The sequence below is a fragment of the Thamnophis sirtalis genome, unplaced genomic scaffold, assembly GCF_051295495.1.
Source record: "Thamnophis sirtalis isolate CommonGarterSnake01/CBP01778 unplaced genomic scaffold, rThaSir2_p1.2 scaffold_4, whole genome shotgun sequence".
NCBI lineage: Eukaryota > Metazoa > Chordata > Lepidosauria > Squamata > Natricidae > Thamnophis > Thamnophis sirtalis.
This window is the reverse complement of record NW_028261384.1, coordinates 42,396,538-42,414,683: the sequence shown is the minus strand read 5'-3', so window position 1 is coordinate 42,414,683 and position 18,146 is coordinate 42,396,538. Positions and strand designations below refer to the sequence as shown.

At 36.2% G+C, this 18,146-nt stretch overlaps 1 protein-coding gene across 1 annotated transcript in view; it reads left to right on the top strand.

Annotated features, from left to right (window-relative positions):
• The first annotated feature begins 971 nt into the window (after positions 1 to 971).
• The window catches only part of HIBADH (3-hydroxyisobutyrate dehydrogenase), an 84,925-nt gene continuing 67,750 nt past the window's right edge, over positions 972 to 18,146 (top strand). The window contains exons 1-4 of the mRNA XM_014052506.2: positions 972 to 1,131; positions 10,023 to 10,183; positions 13,559 to 13,668; positions 14,833 to 14,954. Coding sequence (XP_013907981.1) covers positions 1,050 to 1,131; positions 10,023 to 10,183; positions 13,559 to 13,668; positions 14,833 to 14,954 — 475 coding nt within the window. The 5' untranslated portion in view covers positions 972 to 1,049. The remainder of the gene's footprint in view (positions 1,132 to 10,022; positions 10,184 to 13,558; positions 13,669 to 14,832; positions 14,955 to 18,146) is intronic.

The window sequence follows — 18,146 nt, the reverse complement described above, 5'->3', positions numbered from 1 at the left end:
TGTTTCTAATTAGTTTTAACTTTCAATGAAAGTAACATGTTATCTAGCAAAATGTATCTTTTTCTCTTGTTCCTGGATAACATTAACCTGGCTTTAGTATATATATTTTAGTGGCAATCTTAAGAATGGGTTACAGCTATTAGAGTGGAATACCTTACCTATTCATTTATGGTTGTTGTTATCCATGGCAGTTTGGAACTTGCTTAAGACATTATATTCACCAGGAATTTTGAGTAAATCATTGGTGAGGCACCTTCTATTCTTTTTCCTTCTTAAGTATTACGGTATGTTCACACCTGGATTGGTTTTTTATTGTTCTGTGCTTTGGGAATTTTCCCCCCCAATGAAATGGATGATAAATTGCAAAAATAAGTTATATTACTCATTGTCAGTTTCAGTTACACTTATTTGGAGTTTTTATATAATGTAATGGGTTACATTAATAGTTTATAATTGCATGTAAAAGTGGTAATTCATATAAAAAATATTTGACTCACTTTTTTTCCCTTGCAGTGCCTTAGCTGCAGGGGATGAAAGGGTTTTTAAAAACGCACAAATATGGGGATGACAGAGAACAGTTTAACCATTAAAAAAAACACTTTCCCTGTTTTCTTGCCATCTAATTCTATTGCTGTCCTTGAACAGCTGCAATGAACTGCTACTCCCATAATTTCTGCAGCTAGGACTGATAGGAATTGTAATACAATACTGCTTGCGGCGGAGGTTTGCATTCCATCGGACACAAATTTCGTAGGAAGGGTTTTACTTAACTAAGAAGAAACACAATACCCCAAACTAGTTTTATATTTCTAGAGAAAACTACGCCAATCATGGGGTAGGGAGGAGCCGCGGCAGGTCACCGACTGGAGAACGTCTGGTTTGATTGGGGGAATTCGATGCCAATCGAAAACTGCGATTGGTGGCTTTGGATGTCACTCTTTTTCTCTGCCTCCTTCCGTGCTCCGCCGCAGCCAGTGGAGCCAGGCGAAGGGAGCTGAGAAGGTGGTGGCGTCTTACTAGAGGTCGCAGAACGGAGGCGGGCAAGCAGCATGGCAGCAGCGTTAATGCTCCGAGCCTCCGTTAGTTTGCTGCACAGGCATGGGAAAGTCTGTGCAGACTGGCTCGCTCGGGGTAAGGCAATTTGAGCTCGCGCCGCTGGGCGAGAGAGTGTAAATTGGCTCGCGGCGTCTTGTAGGAGAATCGAAAAGGTGTTCGGCCCTCCAGGAAGACAAACATGTTGCAACTGTTAACCCTTTTCCTTGTCACCTCGCAAAAGTTGGGGTTCCTGTCCCGTGGCCAAACTTACTAGCTTGTCCTTCAATGTGTAGATGCCCGCCTGGGCAGGAATTGCATGGCCGTAAGGCAAGGGGTATTCAGGAAATAGAGGGCGAGGGGATGTGCTTCTCCAAATCTTTCTGCTTTTAAATCTTCTCAAGTATGCCTTGGCACGCGAGGTGATGAGTAATGCCTTCAGAGAAAGTCTAGTTTTGCACTCGTTAAGTCTTTGCATATCTATTTAAGCCATGGCAATAGTAACATTTATACAGGAATCCTACCTGACCTTTTTGGGTGTTAAATGGCGGTCCATCTAAAACAGCATATGGGAAGTCACAAAAGTTTGTGTAACATCTGAATTCTAATGTAGCACCTTAAAATTAGTTACGGTTAATGTTCGTATTTGCCTTTTCCCATATATATATATATATATTTTAAGAAGAAAAGGAGATTTTGCTTAATTGATGAAGTCGAGATATTTTGCCTATGTAAACCATTGTATGGGTTGAACTTATGCATGTTCATTGTTTGGGATAAAGTATCAGTTTATAGATTTTTGCAACATAAATTAGTTTGAAGTAGATATACATATATTCACAAAATAGTTATTACTACTATAAGTTTAATGGATCCTGCTCCCAAATGGTGAATTTGGACTATACTTCTATATTTGTTCACTCAAAATTTGTGTCTCTTTATGTGTTTAATAGAATATATTTCTAATGAATACAGTCTTATAATAGAACCCTATAGTTGACCATTCAAAATCCCATTGAAGCATTTTCTCAAAGTGAGATAAAGACTTCAGCTTCTGTCTTTCATCATTAAACCAAGAATTATAATTCAATGTCCTATGTACAGCTGTCTTAAGTGGGTGACTATTGCAACAGTAGCAGTATAAAACACTAAATAATACTGTCCATTCTACATACCTATCTTCTCCCTGGACAACATAGTATGTTCTCCCTGGACAATATAGTAACCAAACATTCCCTTGTTATGAAGAGAGTTTATATATTTATATGTTTTAAACGCTTAACTCTAACCATTTTTTGATCATCAAAAGCTGTATGTTAACTTCTTTAATAGTGGGAATGCTATTATTTTTTCAAAATCTGATGACTATTAGTACTATAGTCTAAATGATTTTAAGTCTTTTAAAACTAAAACAATTGACTTTATTTGGTTACATTAAAGTAAATTTGTTTTCCATAAACCTTTTTAGAGGGAAACATATTACTTTTATTCAAATGTCATCTATTATATAAATCACATGCTGTTTTGGGGGCATACATCAGCTGCTTTCAAAAATGAATATAAATATGTAATAATAATTACATATTTTGTAAGGTTTATGTGGAAATTTACAGGAAGCATTAGCCCATAGACCAGTGGTTCTCAACCTTCCCAATGCCGCGACCCTTTAGTACAGTTGTGGTGACCCCCAACCATAAAATTGGTGTCAGTTCCTAAGACCATCGAAAATATGTGTTTTCCAATGGTCTTAGGCAACCCCTGTGAAAGGGTCATTCGACCCCAAAAGGGGTCCCGACCACAGACAATGGTGCAGTGGTTAGAATGTAGTATTGCAGCTAACTCTGCCTACTGTCAGAATCCTGACTGACTCAAGGTTGAGTCAACCTTCCATCCTTCCGAGGAGAGTAAAATGAGTTGGTGGCAATGTTCTGATTCTGTAAACCGCTTAGAGAGGGTATTATAGTGCTTTTTCTTTTTGTTGTTGTTGTTGGTTGCAAAGTCATGACCAACCTATCTCAACTCCATGTACAACATTCCTCCAGGCCTTTCTGTCCTCCACTATTCTCTGGTAAGCTCATACCTACTGCTTCAGTGATTTCATCCAGCCACCTCATTCTCTGTCATCACTTCCTTCTTTTGCCCTCACTCTTTCCCAGCATTAGCCTCTTCTCTAGTTAGTCCTTTCTTCTCATTAGGTGGCTGAAGTATTTGAGTTTCATCTTTAGGATCTGGCCTTCTAAAGAGCAGTCAGGGTTAATCTCCCGTAGGATGACCAGTTTGATCGCCTTGCAGTCCAAGGGACTCGCAGGAGTGCTCTCCAGTGCCATATTTCAAAGGCCTCAATTCTTTGGCGCTCAGCTTTCTTTATGATCCAACTGTCACAGTCATATATTGCAACTGGGAAAACCATAGCCTTAACTATATGCATTTTTGTTGGCAGGGTGATGTCTCTACTTTTTAGTATGCTGTCTAGATTTGCCATAGCTTTCATCCCCAGGAGCAAGGTCTTAGCGGCAGCCCCCATCTGCATCTGAGATAATCTTGGGAACCCAAGAAAATACCTCCATTTCTTTCCCATATATTTGCCAGGAATTAAGAGTGCCAGATGTCATGATCTTAGTTTTTTTTAGTTTTCCTAACCCTAGCTTTCTATTAATAATAAATTAATAAAAGGTTAATAAAATTATTGGTTCCACATATTGCAATTCCAAATCTGATTGGTCCCAGTAAGCACATCAGACTTTTTCTGAGTAAAAAAAAAAGAATAGAATGCTAAGATAAATATTGTAAATATTACTCTTTATTGCAACATTTTGTTTCAGAATTCATTGATTGGTAAATGCAGCTCTTTGTTGGGTACTTTATTGATTTTTTTTATTGTTAAATAATCTTATAATCATCAGTTTTGAGGCTACTTTATCGGAATCTCAAAATAAAAGCTATTGCCATAATATATTATTTCCATATATAGCAATAAACAACTCAATTTTCTTGCTTGAAAATTATTGAAAATGTTATTCTAATTTATTTATATTTCATATCCACAAACACCTGATATTTTCCCCACAATAATCTTGTGAGGTGAGTTGTGCTAAGACAGAATGATTGGCCCAAGGTCACCCATTTGGCTTTCATAACTAAGATAAGAATTGAATTTACAGTGTCCCACTTTCTACTCCTTAATAGAGAATATTAAATATTCTGTTTAATTTATTTATTTATTCAATGTATATGTCACTCATCTATCCAAGTGACTGAACAACTATAATTAATAAATTATTTCCTTAATGTTAATATAAGCCAATAAAGTAATTGGCTTAATACATAATTGTCATTAAGCATTTTGACTTTTTGTTGTACTGAGATTTTTTCCCATTTTGATAGAAAACAATTCATATTTATCTGTTTATTTAAAAAGATGGTTCATCTTTTGAATCTGTTGCTACATTTTTTTCTTTTTAATGAAAAAAATGTTGCATGTGTATTTTGTGTTTCTAGAAACCCAGACCCTGGAAATTGCACACATAGTTTGAGACATTGAACAGTACAGCTGCTGTTTAATAACTCAAACCATCTGCTGGGTAAATTAGTACAAGTATACCACCCACTCATGCAGACTGGTTTTTATTCATACGGTATATACATTTCTGGATTGTGACCTGACTACCGACTTAAAGGATCTATTTGATTTCTTCACTCTTCCTACCACTGTAAGATCTACCATTAAAAATAGTATCTTAGATACCAAACTCAAAAATAGCAAATGAACAGGGTGGTATCTCTGAGCATGGCTTCACTCATGGTATTTATTTTAATGTCAGAACTGAATGAACAATCTTTTATCCTCAAAGAACTCTGAGTTTACATAAAGAATTTTTCATTTCAGTGGCTAATTTATCACGATGAAACTTTTTTGTTTGCGTTACTTATGGCATTAACAATCCTATGTGGAAAGCAGATATATCTATGTTGACAAAAAGTTTAAAATCATAGTTTCTATAAAAACATCAGATGCAACCAATTTGTTGATGAATATTTCCTAAATACCCTGTCTACAGTATTTTTATTTAGATGAGCTGCTGACCATGACTAGCATAGTAAATATCTTTTCAGCATAATTTATTGATTCTGGTTCCAAGTATTATTTATCTTTTAAAAATATTTCTTTTGTTTTCCAGAAAAAATAGCAGTGAAAACTTCCAAATTCTCTGGCATCCATATAAAAAAGCATACCGTATATACTCGAGTATAGGCCGACCCGAATATAAGCCGAGGCACCTAATTTTACCACAAAAAACTGGAAAAGTTATTGACTCGAGTATAAGCCTAGGGTGGGAAATGCAGCAGCTACCGATAAATTTCAAAAATAAAAATAGATACCAATAATGCCATTGCCCATTGAATAACATATACAGCCTGCCTGTGCCCATTAAATATACAGTAGCCATTGTAAAAATTTGCTCTGCATAACAAATTATTATCACACAATACCGGTGTATTCAATGAAATACTTCACTCACCTCATGATGCTGATGTCCCGCTGTGATGATGATGTCCCGCCTCCTATGACACACGGCACAGTGATTCCTATCATTGGATCACTGTACCAGAGGAGGTGGGACATCGCTATGTGGCTGCTTGCCATAACGAGGAGGTGGGACATCGTTGCAGAGCGGCAGGAGGGGGAGGAAGGGGAATCGTAAGATAGCCCTGCATTACATTAGAACGTGAGGAGGGGGGATGGTGCGGTGCGCGCTGCGCGGCAAACTGACACAGAGGGAGGGGAAACTCAGGGGCGCTGGGCCATTCACGAGCGTCACCCAGCGGCATGGCCCCGCCCCTTTTTCTCCTCCATTTTGGGCAAATTTTTCACTGACTCGAGTATAAGCCGAGGCGGCTTTTTTCAGCTCAAAAAGTGGGCTGAAAAACTAGGCTTATACTTGAGTATATACAGTATGTTGTTGCACAACAGGACCAAATTTATTCTTTTTTCATATACAGTATTAGGATGGATCTTGTTTACAGATAGTTCTTGACTTATGCATTGCAAAGCAGGATGGTTGTTAAGTGAATCACACCTGATGTTACTGCTTTTTTTTGCCATGGTTATGAAGTGATGACTAAGAGAACCTGGCTTCCACCAAGTGGAAGTGTGAGACTAGTTGTAAATTACAAGTGTGAGACTATTGTAAATTATTTTCTTCATCCGTTTTATACAGCAGAAGTCTTCAAACTTGGCAACTTTAAGACTTGTGGACTTCAACTCCCAGAATTCTCCAGCCAGCATAGAGAATTCTGGGAATTGAAGTCCACAAGTCTTAAAGTTGCCAAGTTTGGGGACTCTTGTTATATGGCCTGAATGAATGAATAAAAGAAAGAGAAATAGATACATTGGTGTGAGACATGGTAAGAATGAAAGTAGCATGATTCTGTAGACCAGATATATATACCGTATTTTTGGAGTATAAGACACACCGAAGTATAAGATGCACCAAGGTTTTGAAGAGGCAATTTTTTTTAAAAAAAGTAGGAAGGTAGAGAGGGGGATAGAGAGGGAGAGAAAGAGAGAAATACAGTAGGTAGGTAGGGAGAGAAAGATAGTAGTTAGATAGGTGGAAAAAGGGAGAGAGAGAGAGAAATACAGTAGGTAGGGAAAGAGAGAGAGAGTGTGTGTATAGGTAGGTAGGTAGGTAGAGGGATAAAGAGAGAGCTAGAGAAATACAGTAGATGGGTAGGGAGAGGGAGAGAGAGTAGGTAGGTACATGGGGAGGGAGAGAGAGAAATATAGTAGATAGGGAGAGAGAGAGTAGGAAGGTTAGGTAGGGAGAGGGGAAAAGAGAGAGAGAGAGAAATACAGTAGGAAGGTAGGGAGAGAGTAGGTAGGTAGGTAGATGTTTCCAGATGTATTTATCCATGTGCTGGAGAAGGAAATTGCTGACAATCTGCAGCACCTAAGACTTTGTTTCTGCTGGCACTTGATCAATCTAATTTTCATCAATCAGTTGAAAAGCTTTCCAAAAGGGGAAAAATATATTTTTGCATTCTGCAAACCTCCCCAAAACGGCCCGTTTTTTTCAAAAACAGGTTAGTGTTTTTTAAAGGCATGAATAGCCTGAGGTCAGGGGGGTGGTGGCTTGCAGAGTGCTCCTGGGGGAGTGAAGGGGCCAAAAATGAGTACACAGTGGCCCATTTTTTTGTGAAAACGGGCCCGTTTTTTGTCAAAAAATTGTGTGCATAGCCTATGGAAGCTTATAGAATGCTGCTGGGAGGCAAAAAAATGGGCCATTTTTTTGCTCATTTCTGCCCTCAGCCCCCAGGAGCTCTCTGAAAGCCTCCATAAGACTTTGCACAGCCATTTTGGTGAAGCGAGGCAGAGTTTCGGGAGGCAAAAAATGCTGTATTTGATGTATAAGACACACCCAGATTTTCAGCCTCTTTTTTGAAGAAAAAGTCTTATACTCCGAAAAATACGATAGGAAACCCTTGACTTTCAACTATTTGTATAACAACTATTTTAAATTACAACAGCACTGAAAAAAATGACTTCAAACCAGTCTTTGCACTCCTGTGGTCATGTGATCAAAATATGAGCACTCGGCAACTGGACATGTATTTGTGGACAGTTGCAGTGTTCTGAGGTCATATGATCACATTTGTGACTTTTCATTTGTCTTCCCATCAAGCAAAAGCAACAAAGGAAACTGGATTTGCTTAACAACTGCATGATTCATTTAGCAACTACAGTGATTTTCTGGGATGCTGCAACTGTAATAATACATATTAGTTGCTAATATATATTTATTGTATTAAAACCATGGCAAATGAGGTCCTAAAATTGGGGGCGACACACTGAACAACTACATTGTTTAGCAATCAAAATTCTGGTCCCAGTTGTGCAAAAGTTTGTTAATGGTAAAAAACTAGAGCAAGTATATGAATTTGTTTATCTTGTAGAATGTTTACTAAAAGTGAAAGATTGGATAGAGAAATTTTAAGAGGTGCGAATGTGGACTGTTTATTACAGTATCTCATATCTTTAATCTTTTTCATACTATTTTATATTTCTTTCCTGAGTTTCCTATAATGTTGCTAAAGGTACAGGGCATGTGACAAATGAAACTTTCCCCCCTCTCTAAATCTTGATTTCCTGCAAAGAAGGTACAAGTTGGATTCCAAAATGCTTTGTGCTTCTCAACTCATAGGCCAGCCATACACACACACACACCAAAGTACAGATGGGATTATGTGAGGTTTCTTCTTTTGTTCACATCCAAGGGTCTCTTCTCATGAATGTCTGCTTAAATAGTCAGGTAAATACCACAGGATAATTTTCAGACTATAGATCAAAGGGATCAAATCACACTGTGATGAGGGTTTTCCATTATGTTCCCTAAATATCATCTTTAGATCCAGGAAATTTGCCATGTGATAAGAGTTTGCAGTCATCCCAGTTTCTGGTAGACAGCTGTTACTGCTTTGAATTACAGCTGTTGGCAGCTGGCTGAATCTGTAGACAGGAAAAGAAGGAATCTGAATCTTTTATTAACTTTCCTTTTTAGGAACGTTAATTTTATAAATTTCCTTTCAGTAATATGTTCCTTGCTTTGTAAGCAAAAACAATAGATAAATGGGTAAATCTGAAATTTCGTGAAACCAAGGTAGACAGTGACCTTTAGATTCCTAAATTATCTTTTTATTTAATGTATTCATTTATATATCACATTGATTATTTTTATAAATCTGTGAGGTGACTTGGGCTGACAGACTGACGTATCATCACCCAGCTGGCTTTCATGGCTAAGCTTGGACTTGAACTCATGATCTCCCGGTTTCTAGCCTGGTCTTAACTACAAGATAAAACTGGTTCTCCATTAAAATGAAGAAGCAATAGCTTAAAACAAGTCATTGCGTTTGTGATTATTTTTATTTTTTTAAAAAAATCAGATTTAAAAGGAATGTTACATTCTTAGCTGATTTTGAATTCATAAAAGTAAGGCACCTCAAAAACACCTTAGGATTTTCATTAACTGGTTTTTGCGGTTTTGTAAGTTGCAGCGGGAGAATGGTGATTTTTGGTAGTGCAGTTTTTGATAATTAAAATAATTAAAGTTTTTGATAATTAAAAAAAAAGCAAAGATCAAAGTGTGTAAAAGCTTAGCATTTATTTTTCTCTAACCATTTCAAGTACAAAATAAGAAAAAATTTCACACATATTTTTTTTTCATTCTAGTATCCCACTCAAACTTGCATCTCCTTTGTTTCAGCTCCTTTCCATAATCTGTTGTAGCCTTGAAATGCTTTGTATTCAACTAAAACTGGTGCTTTGGAGTTCTGAATAATCCTAGGAAATTACACAACTGCTTCAGAACATGGAGACATAGGTTAGATTGGTTCCCCAATCCCAAGAAGTGCACTGAAATTTAGGATTGATGAATTCAGTGTCAATGTCGATCTCTCTCTCTCTCTCTCTCTCTCTCTCTCTCTCTCTCTCTCTCTCTCTCTCTCTCTCTGTATATGTATACGTATACCTATACGTGTGTGTGTGTGTGTGTGTGTGTATGTATGTATGTATATAGGTTAAGACATCCCTAATACCCTTCAGTGTGTGTGTTCTGTTAAGATGCAGCCCGTTGTGCCTTTCAATGGCATCTGCAGTAAAATGGCTTCTACTGTACAATACACTGGAGTTGCCATGGTAATGGTTTCACAGTACTCCCATAATGGGGTTCCCTTTGGTAAGGGGGAAAATCCAACATTAGAAATTATGTTTGGTCCAAACACTTCTCTCCCTATAAATAAATACTCGGAGAATGCTGGGTTATCAGCTAGTTACTTAATAAAATGAACAGTGAATGTTTCTGCTGTTGAAGTATAAGCTGCTTTTAGTATAACTAAGATATGCAACTAGCAGAAAAGAAAATTAATAAGTTTGCATTCTGGTTGATGTAAGATTAGAAAACTTTTTACTGAAACATTTGCATTTCAATTAGTGTCTTCCAGGGCAATGGCTTCCAAAACTCCAGTTGGATTTATTGGTTTGGGAAACATGGGAAATCCAATGGCAAAAAACCTCGTGAAACATGGTTACCCCATTATCGCTTGCGATGTATTTCCAGAAGCATGTAAGGAATTTCAAGAGCTGGGTACCCAGGTATAATAACATTTCATTGCTATTTTAGTTTTAAAAAGTGACTGAAATCTGAAAGAGATGTAATTGTGAAATTTCTTAATTCCTTTATCATAATCAGCAATACTGTTTTTTTAAATGCATTAAGCTTCTCATTTAGAGTGTCCAGGCAACAGAATGAAGTGATAATAGTGATAATTGCAAATGCAATTTTGTTTTGAGGTGGAATAAGGCATATAGCTATCATTGAAATTACTGGGTAACAACATTCAACTTAAGGGCTGAAAATGCATTGCAAAATCTTTTCTACAGTATGAACAAAGCAGCTTCATCCATCTGTGGTTTCTGTAACATTTGTTCTTTCTCTCCAGTGAAGAACACATTGCAAAGCAAAGATCTCAAACACTGTTTTAATCAGCTGAATGTTCTTTCACCGCTATCCTAAACACCACAAGTCTGTTTACTGACCCACCAAGTTTATTGATTTCCAGTAATTCATTTTCAGTTTTGTTTTATCCCATCTTAAAAATCAAATACATTCTACTGTTGTTTTAAATTATCCATCTTTAAAATTAATATATTATATTTCCTACATGAAATAAACTGCTAATTCCTTCTGTCAATTGGATTCATAGTTAATATGCTTGTTGGCAAATTGATAACACAGTCACTTTTACCTAAAGAATTGCTCAGTGTGCTGTCAATTTTTATTTTTATTTTTGGTCTTGAACCCTTTATTTAGAACACCAAATACAAGAAAAGTCATTGAAACAATGGAAAGAGGATACAAAAAATTCCATTTATGCTTTTTCCAATTTCTTAAACAACATATTGATAAAAGTGAAATGGAACACTTGTGTGTGCCATGGCAATCCTCATTTTGTTATTTTGCTATAGCCAATTTGATCTGATCTCTTATCTGGCACAATTTCTTTCTGTAACCATAAGGAACCAGCCACCAGATGAGTATCTATTAACAGTATGATTAACAGAATGATATGAAAGCTACAGCTACAGTACTGCAACAAATAATAGAAGGAAACATTGGTTTACAGTTTCTGTGTAGGGGTAATATTTCTTAAATTGCTTTAGTTTTATTTTAGAGTTTATATGATGGTTTCTGTGAGCTGCTCATTTCAAAATAATTTGGAAGCCAGACATTTCTCACCCTTAAGCTGATAAACTATAATCCACATGATTTATATTAAGCCTTATTTGAAATTGTTTTGAATATATACTGGGGTGAAAATATGGAATGAAAAACTGTAAACACATTTGTGTTTTAGCTATAAAAACACAATAATGTAAAATATGATGATATAGGTAGTACTTTGCTTACTACCACAATTGATATCAGAGTTTCAATCACTAAGTGATAATAGTCATTAAGTAAGTCGTCAAGTGACTTGATATAATTTTATGACATTACCATGTTGTTAAGCGAATCACTGTGGCTATTAGTGAAGCATGTTGTTAAGTGAATGATATGGTTAAGCAAAGCCATTCCCAGATTGACTTTGTCACATGGCCACAAGATGTGCAACCATAATAAATGTGAGCTGGTGCCAGATGCCCACATTCCAATCACTTCTGTGGGATGGTATTACAGTTTTAACTTTGAGGAGTGTTCATAAGCTACTTTTTCCAAGGCCACCATCACTTTGAATTATCATTAAATGAATGATCATAGATTAATAGGTCTAACAATGAAAAATCTACAAGTCTGTTCCACTTCTACTTATTCTTATCTTTAATTGCAGATAGTATATATCTTATGTCTTGCTTTTAATGCTATAAGAAAACACCACCCAAACCTAGCTTGATAAAATCATATTGCAAGTTCCTTGAAATAGACCTTTGAGTCTATATCTGAGTATTATTTATTTTTACTTAACATTTATACCACTCATCTCACTATTGAGCAAATTTGGGCAGCTTACAGTATTATAAGAATAGCAATATAAAAGATTAAAATATTAAAACATGGAACATTGCAAGTTAATAGAACTTTGGGTAAAATAGAAACAAATATATGAACAGAGTGGAGGTGAGGTCTTCTTGTCTACTAATCTTGGGGTTAGTGGGAGACCCCAGCCCTAAGCCAATAGGCAGAGCCATATTTTCAGGTCCTTTCAGAAGGCTAAGAGGGTGGAGGCAAATCTCACCTTGAGGGGGCATAATATTCCAAAGGACAAGAGCTATGGCAGAAAAAGCCCTGCTCTAAGACCCACCAAGCAAATTTACTTAGCTGACAGTCTGTAGCATGCCCCTTCTACCGAAGCAAGTGGGATGGATCAATCTCTGCATGAGTAAGATGGTTCCTCAGATATCCTGTATCTGTAAAAGAATAGAATTAGAAGTAATAACCAACAATGAACTGGACTCAGAAGCGAACTAGCAACCAGTGCAGCTTGTGCAATAGCAGTGTTACATGGTCCACCTTAGGGGCCCCTAGACCTGTCTGCAGAATTGCGTTCTGTGCCAGCTGTAACTTCTAAATACTCTTCAAGGTGATTCTCATATAGAGCACATTTCAGTCATCCAAATGCAAGATGACCAGGGCATGAGTAACTGAGTGCAGAGTTTTATGATGTAGGAGAGGATGCAACAGTTGTACAAAGTCTCTTCTAGCCATGACTGCTACCTGTTCTTCTTTGGAGTCTAGTAGACATACCAAATTACACTTCATGTAAATGCTGAAAATAAGTGGAAAGAGTACAGGGCTCTGCAGCACACCATAAAGGACTAGCCATTGATTAGATCTCTCACTTCTACAAACCCCAGTCGGAACCATTGCAAAACTACATCACTCATCCCCAAATTGTGTAGTTAACACAATAAGGATACCATGGTCAACCCAATAAGGATATCAAAAAGGATATCACAGTATTTGAAAGCCAAGAGGTCAAGAACAGAAGGATGGATGCATTATTCCCATCCTAGTTGCCAGAGATCATTAATAGGGCAATCAATGTTGTTTTGTTTAATAACTAAATCTGAAACCTAACTGGAAGGAGTCCAGTTAGTTTTATAATTAAGAATTAAGAATAATCTTGATGACAAATTACTTGCCATTATTTTATCTTCTCAAGTTTAGTAGTCGTAAAATAATGTTTTTTGAATACAGCTCTCTTGTTAAATAAGCTTTCAGATAAATTTATTCCTTTTGGGAAGCTTTTCATTGAAACTCGTTCTATGTCAGTGTTGTTTTATTATAGCAATAGCAATAGCAGTCAGACTTATATACCGCTTCATAGGGCTTTTTATGTAACCTGTCCAATTGTATTTCAGGTGTCTTTTTTTTCTTTTAACCTTTTTAGAGCTCTTTGTTCTGAATCGCTCATTTTTCTTTTCAAATTTCTCTTCAAAAACATTGTTTCCTTTTGTTTTTTTTTAAAGGTGGGTGATTCTCCAGCAGATGTAGCAGATAAAGCAGATAGGATTATTACAATGCTTCCATCTAATCTTAATGCAATAGAAGTTTACATAGGTACCAATGGAATTCTCAAGTAAGATTCCCCTTTTTTCTTTATATTAATGTTCTGCTTGTATTTTTATTGAATGTTATTAAATGCATGTAGCAGTTCAGTAATTTCTCTAGACAATTACATTGTTGTGTTTGTGTCCAGCTATCATCTTAAAGAAATGTGCATGTTTCATTGCACATAGTTAAGTATTGTTACAGTTTTATAGAGCAACTTGATGTCTTACAAGTCCCAGCATATTTCATTAATGACTGCTGGTAGGGATTGTAGTTAACATTATCTAGATGTGTTATATTGTTTCCTATTATATTTATATTGTACTTTTCTCTGAGCGTTCATATATAGAGGTCATGCTTAATTTTACAAGAAGCCCTCAACTTACTACCATTTATTTTGTGATTGTTTGAAGTTACAGTGGCACTGAATAAAGTGACTTATGACCATTTTTCACACTTAACAACTATTGCAGCATCCCCATGGTCATGTGATCAAAATTTAAATGCTTGGCAGCTGATTCATATTTAGGACAGTTGCAATGTCCTAGTCACCTTTTCCAACCTTCTGACAAGCAAAATAAATGAGGAAAACAGATTCACTTAACAACCATGTTACTAATTTAACCACTGCAGTGATTCTCTTAACAACAGTGGCAAGAAAGGTCATAAAATCGGGCAAACCTCACTTAACAAATTCTTCACTTAACAGAAAATTTGGGCTCAATTGTAGTCATAATTTGAGGACTACCTGTATCGGCATTATAACAATTTTGTGAGAAAATTGGAGCTGAGAGTGAAACTGGTTGAAAATGGCAGCCTGGAATCTCTCACCAGAGAAATGGGTGATATATAAATTTAATAAACAAACAAATAAATAAATAAAAAATGTATGAAGGTGTGCAGAATTTTCATCCCTGGAAATAGAGCCCTCTTCCACTTCTCAAAGAAAAAAATGTCAGTAAAAATGAAAATAACTTAAGTTTTTGCAAGCTACAGATAATTTATTGTGAATTTATGAAATCACTATCAAAAACCGTACTAATTAGTTTTACAAGTTGACTTGAACATTGTGATTTATTTTGGAATTATGAACAAATTGTAGCAACATCAAAGGGGTAATGTTAATTCTCTGCATTTTACCTACCTGTGAATATATCTCAGGGTTTTGTTTTTTTGTCTTCATTTGCTTCAGGAAAGTGAAGAAAGGTTCTCTATTAATAGATTCCAGTACTATTGATCCCGAAGTTTCAAAAGAATTAGCTAAAGAAGCTGAAAAAATGGGAGCTGTTTTTATGGATGCCCCTGTTTCTGGTGGTAAGCCTTTCTCATTTTTTTCTCAGTTGCTTCCTTTTGGTTATTTGAACACTACTTTGGTCAAATATGTTCTTTGTGAAGAGGTGTACAGCTTGTTGAATATGAAAATATATTTTATCAGTTTTAAAACCTTTTTTTTCACATCCATCTACAAATTTATTTGAATTCACAAGGTAGACCTTGTTTTGCAACCGTTTGTGTTCAATGTTCAAAAATTCTAATGGTGCTAAATGAATCAATTTTATGAAACCTACTTCTAATTTTTTAAAAAGATACTTTTTATATGTTATGTTTAATATTATACTTTACCCAGGGGAAAGACTAACAATTGATTACTTAGCAACCACTCAAAGTTATGACAAACAATCCCATAAACTAAGAGACAGTTATGGTTTTAAGAAGAGTCATCAGGACTTTTGTTTGTTTGTTTCTTTCTTGTTTTTAAGCAAGTAACCCACATACTATCTCCACCTTGGCAACTTCAAGATGTGCGGACCTCAGTTCCCAGAATTTCCTCAGCCAGCCATGAAATCCAGACAAGATTGCCACAAGTAAAAAAACATTGAATAAAGATTAGATGATCGGTACCTTCCATTAAAGGGATTTTTTCAGTGGCTAAGACACTGAGCTTGTTGATCAGTGTTCAGCAGTTCGAATCCCTACTGCTGCATACCTGAATGAGCTCCCATTACTTGTCCCAGCTTCTGCCAACCTAGAAGTTTGAAAACACATAAAAAATGCAAGTAGAAAAATAAGGACCACTTTGGTGCGAAGGTTACCATGCTCCATGCACCTTCGGTATTTAGTCATGCCAGCCACAGGACCACAGAGACTTCTTTGGACAGCGCTTCAGCTTAGAAACAGAGATGAGCACTGACCCTAGAGCCAGAAACAACTAGCACATATGTGCGAGGGGAACCATCACCTTCCATTAGGTACTTTTGAGTAAATAGAAAATATATGCATGTATAGGTAATTTGAATTCTCCCGTCCTGTCTGGATTCAATTGCCTTCTTATTACAACTCTGTGAGAAAAGAATCTGGCATGTATTGTATTCTAAGTGTTAGCTTAGAAAAAAGAAAGTCATCTTTGAGCACCTATATTTCTTTGTATGAACTTTGTTACTCAAGTGGCATTTGCAACACTTGCTAAAGTCAAAACTAAAACATTCCTTTTGGAATGCGGAGAGATTGTGAGTGGATTTGTGTGTAATTTTTTCTCACAATGGAGAAACTAATGAGGTGAATGGAGCCATTTTTACTAACCTACTTAAATGATTCTTAGAAGATTTGAAACAGACACTATAACCTATAAAGGATGCTTATTTGTATAAGCTTAAAAAATTCATGACTTGCCTACAGTATAGTACTTTTTAAAAAAAGAACTCAAACCTGTTTACAGGCTTCAATTCAGACACACCATCAAGTCAGTGCCTGTCTTTTAAAAATGGAAACATGTGCTCCTGGTCTTTCTATTTACTGAATCAGCACTCTACTGTTTCTACTTGCACTGAAACTAATTTACGATGTGACTATAAAAGCTAAAATTATTTATATGTTGGCATAAAAAGGCACCACTGTAGTTAAGAGTCTGTTGCCATTTCCATTATAAACCTTTCCTTGGAGAAATTTATAAGTTGGCATGTTTTTTTCTTCGCTTCAAGTTCTAGCCGTGCTGTTTACAAGTATAGTTGTGGTTTGGTTTCAAAATTTAATTTTAGTAAGATTGGTTCACTTCTATGTTTGATACAAATCTTGCTGATTTAACTTGCACCAATTGTAAGTATTTGATTAACTCTTGAAGTTAACTAAAATAATTGGAACTTTTGTCTTTCCCTGAATTGCAAAATGGCTTTTTGTGAGAAAACATTTTAACTTAAAATTTCCATTTTTCTGGATAAATTTTTAAGTTAGGAAATCACTCAATTAATATATTTACAGATAAAGGCGAATATATGTGTGTCGGGATAATGTTGCAGCATCTAATCTGGGTCAGTAACCAGGACCAAAGAGTTTAGTCTTCCATGCTTTTGGACTGGGGCCTATCTTAAGGGAATTTCTCTCTAGCAATGTGTGTGCTGTTCTGTGTGTGGTATTTATAGTGCCTTTGCATGTGGCTGTTTAGATGTATGTTGTTTTGGGTGTATTGTTGGCTTAAGTTGGTAGCATTGTTTGATTGTGTTGTTCAGCTCCTGCCTTCTAGGTACTTGAAAGGCTGGTGGTAAATGAACACTCCTGTAGATCAGTGGTTCCCAAACTTGGCAACTTTAAGACTTGTGGACTTCAACTCGAATTCTGAGAGTTGAAGTCCACAAGTCTTAAAGTTGCCAAGTTTGGGAACCACTGCTGTAGATAAATGAAGGGTCCTGTTTCCCAGGCTTCAATCACTTCCTTGGCTGTTTTTTCTGGTTGCTCATCCAACAATCTTAGTAGCTGCAAAATTGAATGTGTGTCCTTCTTCATTGCAGTGTGAGGCTACAAATGAGTTCACATCTTCTCGTCTTACTGTTTGCTTGTGTTCTTCCAATCTGATGGCTAGCTTCCTCCTTGTCTGTCCTACATAGTTACAGGGGAAATCCATGCAGGGGATTCGGTAGTTTACATTGGATGTATCTCCTACTTCCAAGTGATATTTCTAGTGCATAATTTGTCCTCAGATGGTAGCCTCTGGGTGGTGTGTGATGTCCAGTTGCAGATCTCCAAAGCTGCATTCTATAGCTTGAAATGTTTTTGATATATGGCAGTGTGCCATGTCGTTAGTCTTGTACCTTAATAAGTAATAAATTTAAAATTAATTGATTTTCAAAAATACATCGAATAGTTCCCTGAGTCCCGATTGATTTATTGCATGGACAGTATTACTTAATCAGTGGTTTTCAAAGTGCGGTCTAGGGGAAAGTTTGCGAAGTTAAATAGACAGGTATTTTAAAATCCCTCAGTTTTAATTTCTAATACTGTACAATAAATATTGTAAGATGTTATCCAAATGAACCAAATCTCTTTGGAATCATCAGCCATTTTTAAGAATGTTAAAGGGAGGTTAGAATTCATTAGAATTACAGTTTACTTGCCCCTAGTTTAATGAATCTATTAATGTTTTTGAATATAATTGTATCCACCCTTTTCTGTAAAGACTTGGCAGCAAAAGACTTGCCATCAGTTAACAAAGTAAGGCTCTGTATTTTTTGAGAA